At 38.6% G+C, this 8,879-nt stretch overlaps 1 protein-coding gene across 1 annotated transcript; it reads right to left on the bottom strand.

Annotated features, from left to right (window-relative positions):
• Window positions 1-6,986: 6,986 nt before the first annotated feature.
• Window positions 6,987-7,745, bottom strand: LOC147893601 (LRR receptor-like serine/threonine-protein kinase FEI 1). The gene is made up of 2 exons (XM_087386574.1): window positions 7,340-7,745; window positions 6,987-7,227 (listed from the first exon to the last, which is right to left on the bottom strand). The coding sequence occupies exons 1-2, from the start codon at window positions 7,572-7,574 to the stop codon at window positions 7,022-7,024; spliced, it is 441 nt and encodes a 146-aa protein (XP_087242700.1). The 5' UTR covers window positions 7,575-7,745; the 3' UTR covers window positions 6,987-7,021.
• Window positions 7,746-8,879: the final 1,134 nt, after the last annotated feature.

The following is an 8,879-nucleotide window of genomic DNA, read 5'->3' as shown; positions in this document are numbered from 1 at the left end:
ATTAGCTAAATGCTAAACATGAATGGATCATTGGAAACCCATATCCTTGTATCACCATCAAAATTTAATTAAATAAAGTAAAAGTAAAATAAAAGAGATTAATTAATTGTAGTTTACAACTACAAGGAAAAATATTCAAAAGAGACTAATATTTTTTATAATTGTTCCACGGGAAGATGGCAACAGATTTCATTCCTGGGATGGAGGTGATATTATGTTGCCAAAGAGAAGTAGTTGCATTTGCTACAATCCATGATAGTGATCCAAATTCTCTTTGTCACTTTCAAATACTTGGATGATTTCAATGGACTCAAGTGTAGAAGTGACATCTTATTAGGAGTGGATGAGTTCGTTGACACCGAGAAAGATAAAGAATTCAGAAGCAATGCCTGCTCTAGAGTGGATGAATTCTTGCATATTGAGAAAGGCAAAGGCATCAAAAGTGTTGTCTCTTCAGAATTAGATGATTTCAATGCAATCCTCTATAGAAGTGACATCTTATTAGAAGTGGATGAGTTCAGTGGTACTGTGAAGGAAAAAGGCTTTAGAAGCGATGTCTTATCTGGAATCGATGAATTCATGCACATTGAGAAAGATAAAGATATCATCGATGAGTTCAATGGTACTGTGAAGGCAAAAAACTTCAAAAGTGATGTCTTATCTGGAGTCGATGAATTCATGCAGGTCGAGAAAGATAAAGATATCATTTGTGTTGTCTCCTCAAACTTGGATGATTTCAATGCACTACATGTTGCAAGTGCAGTTGTATGCATTCCATTAACTTACTTGACATCAAGGGAAGTAGAGAACAGGTGTGGCAAAGAAGAGGGAGCAAAAGAAATGAATACCTACTCACGAGGCTCTCTTGCTTTCTGGTAAATGACACGAAAAAACCAAATTTTAAACAACAGATAAAGCCTCGTATAAATGGAAAAAGTATTTGCAATAATGCATCTTGCATTATTACAGGATTATCACATGGCACATACTACGATTTGAACAAAGCAAAGTACGGAGTAAAGTTTTAAAATTTATGGAAACACAGGAAGGCCCAAAACAAGAGCCTCAACGGTCTCTACAACAGCAATTTTAAAAGACTACATTCATGAAAATCCTTTACCTCAACCCAATCTATCTTAAATGCATCTTCCGATAGGTTTGACAAAAAAAGAAGTGTTTATTTCTATTGGAGAAACACAGAGGAAAAGAGGGCATGTTCTGACATCTTTTCACAATTTGTATACTCTTTGGAAGAAGAGCTTTGTACATGTTAGAATCCCAAAAAGGCAAAAATTTTCAAAATGTAGTGATTGTGATGATCTAAAGCGAGCAGTTGAGAGTGCAACGTCTCCAGAACAAAGAGTATCATACAAAAAAAAAAGAGAATTTCATCATGGGCTGGTTCGGCATTCTAGACTAAAATATGCATTTTGGAAGGAGCAAGCTATTTCTCATCCAAAGGAGTACATGTGTGTTATTGTAGATGGTATGGATCAGAACACAACAACATTACCTCGATTCATTAATACTCCATCGAAGCTACAAGGATAATACTTTTTGAAGACACATCTATGTGGAGTGTTAGCGCATGGATTTAAGTTTTTTGCAAACATATGGATTGATTCCTTGCATCTACATGATAGCAATCAAGTTGTAACGTCAATTATGAAGGCAATTCATAGTGTACATGCAGAAAAAGGTCACCTAGCAAAAAATTTGAGAATACAGGCAGACAATTGCAGATGAGAGAATAAGAATGTACTCTTTTTTGCATTTCGCTCAATGCTAATCGCTCATCGAATCTTCAATGAGATTGTTGGGTTGTTGTTGATTGGACACACACATTAGGATATCGATCAGGTTTTTAGCACAGTCTCAAGAGAGCTAAAACACAAGGACATGGATATGATGGATGACTTGATAAGAAAATGTGGGAGGCAAGTTGGTGGCTGCAAGGAAGGTACATTATGCTCCATGGTTGAAAGGATGTATGATTGGAAGAGCTTTATTTTACCTTTCATACAAAAAGGTGGTGATGCCATGATTGGTCATAGCGCTCCACACTACTTTTGCATTTTCTTAAAGGATGAAAAACTAGTGATGCAATGGCAACACTATTCTCATGATACAACATGGGAATCCAAAGAACCTTACTGTCTCTTAACTTCAATCTCGAGCAAAGAAATGTATCTAGTATGGGCTCCTATAAAAGAATTCAGCGAGAAATCTAAAGGTGAAATAAAAGGCTTAAAATCTTTTATTACATACAAAGAGGAAATGCTTTGTAGATTTCCTGATCGGAAGCCCTCTTGGAAGGAACACACTGTTGTTGTAATTAAGAAGACCTATCAATTGATAAAGGACCTTGAGAAAATGCCAGCAGATGATGCTAAGGCAAAACGGCCTTTATTTTGGCCAAATGTTGGTAATGACTTGTGCCCATCGTTTGATGTCTTTGAAAATGAGTTTGATTCGCTACTCCCACGTCCATATTATGGTCCAAGGAAGAGAGAGTTTATGCCAGAAGTAGACATAGACAACCACTATTTTGTTGCAGTTTGACCATCGGACGATGAGCATGAGAATGTTAAGTTCTAGGTTGCAAAAGTGGTGGATGTGAGCATGGATGACAAGGGAAAAGTTGCAACATTTACAGCACTATGGTATGAGCCAAGGGGTAGGAAGGAGAACTAGGATAACCATACATTGTATATTGGCTATTTGAACAAGGAATGGGTTCCAAACCATGAAGCAATTTCAGAGCTTTCCACAAAGAAAGTCATAGTATCTTGCAAATCAAGGACAAAGAAAACAAGGAAGCACATGGGATATGATGTAGTAGAAAAATTAAGAATACCGCTACCCATTATTTCACACATTACAGAGTTTTTGAAGATGCTCTCTAAGGAGGAAGTAGAAGGAGATAGCGCAAATGAAGAATGGCCGTGATAATACCATTCAAGCATCAATAAAGACTCTAGATTGAAACCAAGAGAGTCAGACCCTTACGATGCCATTCGATAATCAAACGTACTCAAAAATTTCTTTTATGATGCAAAGCAGTTTTTTGTTTCATCAAATCTTGTCATGAATGGAGGGTAGGTTTTCCATGTGTCCATGTTTCTTGCTAGAGACACCAAGATTTAGTGGAGAAACTTTGGGGGAGTGGACTACTATGAAACCCTATGTATCATGTGCGTTCAAGGGTTATTTAAAAAACCCCTCAACTAAAATTTTCCCACCTATACAAACACCCCTCTTTACTTATGAACTAAGTGATTTTTTTCTAAAGTAGAATTAAAAATCTTGTTATTGTAGTCTTTTTTTTTTTTGAAAAGTTGAATTAAAATACTCCTCCTATTCAATGCATGTGGTACACTAATTTTTTTTTAGGTGAACCCCCCAAGGAGAAACTACTTGGACAATGTCATGAACAACCGCAACATCCACATGGTGTGTAATTGGGATGACTTCAAGAAGGAGTTGCAGTGGCCGTTTCTTACTTTGAAGGCCAAATATAAGGCCCATCAAGCATTGAATGGCTTACAGCACACAAGCACCATTCATGACTACATCCAAGAGCATAGTGTCCTCATGCTTGAGATCAAGGGCATGTCCAAATATGACATGTTTTTTAGCTTCATAGACTGACTCTAGGGATGGGCACATCATGAGCTTCAATGGCAAAATGTTCACATGTTGTAGCAAGCTTTGAAAGTGGTTGACTGGCTACTGGTAGGAAAGGGTCATATGGCAGACAATACATCAACCACATCAAATCCAATGAAATGTGCTACAGCGGTACACCTATGATACCAAAAGGAACAATGTGTTTCCAATCGGTGAGCAATACTGTGCAGTCCACACGGCAATTTGAAGGAAATTCCACTGCAACGATAAGGACGGCTAGAGGGGGCACACCAAAAGGAAAGTCCAAGGTAACCATGAGCTCGATGATGGTTCAAGGTTCTTCCTCTTCAATTCCCAAAGAAAATACCATTCCATGTTTCATTTGTGATGGGAATAATTACACATGGGATTGCCCAATGAAGCAGTCTATATGCACCATGAATTTGGAGCTGCAGGATGAGCCAGAGGAAGTGCAACACGTGGACATGATCCACTTCCTTGATGGATCAGGAGGAGTGGGTTCCTTGGCTCTGAAATAAACAGAGGAAGGTACGAACAGGTTGACAGGTGAGGGTTTGTGAACAATGGGCTAGACTGGCGAAGAATACATGCGCACTGGTGAAGGAACGCATAGTGTGCATAGTGACACCTATAAGCTAGGGGCAACTTGGAATTCAAGGAGGGGTGTGTACCAAGAACACCCTTGTTTTTCAAGGGGAAATGCCATTTTCTCCAATCTTCAAGTGACCAAGGGGAGGCAGGACAGACTACTCCCCTAGCCCCTCAAGAAGACCCCACCTATGTGCTTACTTCTTCAAACATTGACTAAGGCATTGGGATTGGGTGGAGCATGTTTGGAAGGCACTTCACACAGTAACCTTAAGGCCTTCTTTCCAGTGGAACATAGGAGAGCTCGATTGATTCCGTTTGCCCCAGGCAAAATTCTGTCTGTTGGAGGGAGAGCTACTAGATGAGACCCCAGAAATCTGTCAGGATGTGGAAGGGGACTCCAAAAATCACTATCAGGAAGGTGTCAGAAGAACAGAGGGCAGGTGGGTGTCAAAAGAATAGAGGTGGCACACGTGTTGTCAGGCGCAAGGTGAAACATAGGGGAGTCGAATCGGAGGGGAGGTGGGAGTCAAAATGGCCATGGAAAGAGTCAGACAGGGAATTCAGAGAGGAGATTGGAGTAGGGGCGGTGAAAGTGGAGGAGGCTGGAGTAGGGGGCAACTCTGGAGAGAAGGCAAGTGCCGACATGGGTTGGCATGCCACGCAGTCGTTCAAAACCCATCGCCATGCATTTACTGCACAGTGCACCCGCAACAGCCATCGCCATGCATTTATTGCTTTGAGTTTTGCACAACAGTGGCTGCCCTCTGCCTTTGCCATATGTCCTTCTGGCCCTGCGCTATTCCTCTGGTTCTGTTGCCTACACCGTCAAAGCCCTGTTGGAGTCTATTGATTGTGATTTCTCTACCAGAGCCTATTGTGCTTGTCTACTCTCTCTCTCTTCTCTTGTGCTCTCTCTCTCTTCTCTACTCTCTCTATTTTCTCTTCTCAGAGGCGGGGTCGCTGCGTGTGTCGGTGGCCGTGCACTGTCTGTCTTCTCTGAGTCTCTCTCTGGAGTCACGCCGCCTTGACTGTAGCACCGGTGATCATGCTGTCGGCAGCCCCTACCATTGTGATGCCCTCGTGGTCTCCACGTGTCCTACTCTGATGGATAGGCAGGGAACCCCTCCAGTCAGTCGGCCTACCTGCTGCTGATTTGGCTGACCTTGTCAGTCTGCTGGCTGACCTGCAGCATAATAGTTTTGGAAGCCACTTGCTAATCAAGATGATCATGTATTGCCTACATTGGGAGACCAAGGCCACCCTCTTGCTTTGGGATTTTCATTCCCACACATGGGATATAGTGCATACATCGCTTATTTTCCTCCTCAGCCTAAAACAAAAGCCCGTAGCACACAAGATTGCAACATCATTGCTAGCTTTGAGGGATCCAATGGATCCATGAATGATTATTGTGGCATAATCCAATATATTATCAAGCTTGACTTTCGTCGCTTCTTTGTGTATGTTTTGGATGTCAACTGGTTTAAGGACATAGTGGAAAGAGGCCCTAATGCAATAATCAAATGCCATGCAAGTGGCTTTGTAACTATTGACTCCACAAAGTTTTGGCAAAGCAGGGACACACTAGTACTACTGCAACAATGTGAATAGGTACTGTACACATATATAAAAATACTCACTCATTTATATTTGATACCAGTAGTAGTGGGTTGAATGTATTTGTAGATCTCCACATTGATTTGGATATTGAAGTAGATAATTTTTGGCAAGGGTTGATCTCATTGAGGATGAGATCGAGCCATAGCCCATCATTGTCTCATCCAAATTTCTTACATATTGGCAAAACTATTTTCTATATTGTCTCATTCTCCTCACCTAAATTAATTTTTGTATACTATTGTGCATTTGGCAAAAAGCATATTATCATGTGTGACACGTGCATAGCATTATTTTTTTTTTAATTTATGTGCTTTGGTAATCATGGGCAATGTTTGGAAAGCAATGATGCATATTTATCAACCTCTAGCATAATTTCAGACTCTACTGCGCGTTTATAAACACGTCTAAATGCACGTCTAATATACAGTGTAGACATGCTATTAAATGCATGCATAACCACGCTGATAGATGCATTAATAACCGTGCTAATAGATGCACTCGTATTTTCATTAATTATATTTCTGCCTATAGATGCTCCTGCTATTTTGAACATCTATCAGGCACGTCTATAGTTGCTTTGTGTTGTTGTGTACAAAAGACAATGTGATGAATATTGCAATATACCACATTGCAAGAAGAAGAGAAAAATACTACATACTACAAGCCTACTGCAAGAAGAAGAGGCATACACTACAGATTGCAATGTTAGTATTCCCTCAATTCAATGTGATGAATATGACAATCTTCCTAAAGTACACCTAAGTTCACACAAAAGTCAAGTATATATGATTCGTCCCCATAATTGGCACATCCGTGGCAAAATCCCTTCATTTTCTCCAAAATTTACCAATGTAAGCCAAAGTAGAATTACAATATACCAAAGAGAATTTTCTCCCATACGTGTTAAAAGCCAAAGGTCTTCATATGATTTAAGCCAAAAGTACATACAATTTAAGATATAAGGTATATTATACCAAGGAGATATTAACCCATATGTGCTAAAAGTAGTGCAGTAGATCATCCTAAGAAAATACAACATACACAATAAAGGTATGCACTTGATCTTTCACAATCTAGCTAGGGATTGCACAACTTCGTGCATGGTGGGACGATTAGAGGGCAAATCATTTGTGCACATGAGGGCAACTTCTATTGCTCTCTAGGCTGCTTGTTCGGTCAAATTTATGGTGTTGAAAATGCTCAAGTCATTATGCAAGTAAGCTAATCGTGCCCATGACACAAGACTCTGCACTTCCTCCACGTTAGTGAACATGGTGGGTCTCTTGCCATTGAGAAGCTCTAGCATTATCACTCCAAAGTTATAGACATCACCCTTAGTACTCACTTGACAATTGTATCCATATTCTGCAATGAGATCATGATCATTAGCATGAACATCATGGAGGATTAATATATTGAGAAGCATTAACCATTGAGCAAAAACAAAGCTTGGATGTTAAATTTCATTGGGACTTGCCTGGAGGGATGTAGCCCACAGATCCCCTGAGAAGGAGAGACATTGAAGCTTCGTAGCGATTCCCTTGGAGAAGCTTTGCAATTCCGAAATCAGAAATATGTGGTTCCAAATCAGCATCCAACAAAATATTCTCGGGCTTGATATCGCAATGGACTATAGGGCCGTCTGGATGGAGGGCATGCAAGTAGTGCAAGCCGTGTGCGACCCCTCTTAATATGCGTAATTTCTGCTCCATACTTAATGTTGTCCTTTGCAACTCAGTCCCATAGCAATACTCTGCCAAATTACCATTCGGTATCAGCTCTAAAATGAGTGCTTTGATGTCCAAACTGATGCAACATCCATGTATTCTCACTATGTTTCGGTGGCGGACCTTGGCCAGTAGGTGCACTTCTCTTCTAAACCGAGCCTCTAAGGCTCAAGGCCACTTCCACAAGGAACTTTTGACTAATGTCTATATAGGAATTTGGTGTTGAACTAGGAAAGTTGAGCATATTTCCTAGGTAGAAAGATGGATTTTCTCCTCTTGATCTAGGAAATTCTTTTTCCTATATAGACAACCAATGCTATCAAGGAAATTTGACTTATAATATGGAGAATCAAGTGGATTCTATGTTTTCTATCTAGGAAATGACGTCTTTTTTTCATAGCATATTATATTTCCTATATAGATCAGTCAATGCTATCTAGCAAATGTGACATCCTATATGGAGACTCAAATGAATTTTATATTTTGTATATAGGAAATATGGTTTTTTCTAGGAAATATGTTATTTAATATGATAAATTAAGTGTTTCCTGTATTGGAAATTAAAAAAAAAGGAATCTTTTGTATATGGTGATTGCAATTAACTAGATAGGAGGAGTTTTTTGTGTACTAAGCAAGAATGTTAAATATTCCATATATAAAAATATTTTTATATAAAAAATGAGCATATACTTAACAAGTGTGTATCATTGTAATTTTAATAAGATATATGTTGTAGGCTAATTATATTTTCTTTAATATTAGAACATTATATTTCTTCTATATGTAGTCGAAATAAAATTGACAATGAGAAGTACGTGCGCTTATTTTTCTTCCAAAAAATTTCATGAGAATTTGAAATGAAGGTTTCTCCATTTTGTAAGTGAAAAATATAATGAAATCTAAATTGTCAAACACATAGACAATTATAATATGCTATGTAATTCCAAATTAATGTTCTAATTAGAAGTATATGCACAATGTTAAGTTCACAAATCACAATTTTGTGTCACGTTTTCTAGGGTAAAAGTAGATCTCAAGGGAAATATTTACCAATACAGAATAAATAATTCCTTGAGCCTTGAAATACAAAATGTGTGATGTCAAATGTATTGTTTTGGTATAAAAATCAACTATCTCATGCTCCCAATAATAAAATTATAACTCAAAATAAATGCTCTCTAACATAAAATAAATATTGTTTACCAATAAATATATGAAGTTTATTAAATTAATTATGAATGAGATGTTGATTTCCTGTAGTGCACATCTTTTCACTTAGGTATGCAAAGC

Source organism: Dipteris shenzhenensis, chromosome 15 (genome assembly GCF_047967505.1).
Source record: "Dipteris shenzhenensis isolate YYH24624 ecotype China chromosome 15, Dip_SZ_1.0, whole genome shotgun sequence".
Taxonomy (NCBI): Eukaryota; Viridiplantae; Streptophyta; class Polypodiopsida; order Gleicheniales; family Dipteridaceae; genus Dipteris; species Dipteris shenzhenensis.
This window is presented reverse-complemented; position numbering and strand designations above follow the sequence as displayed.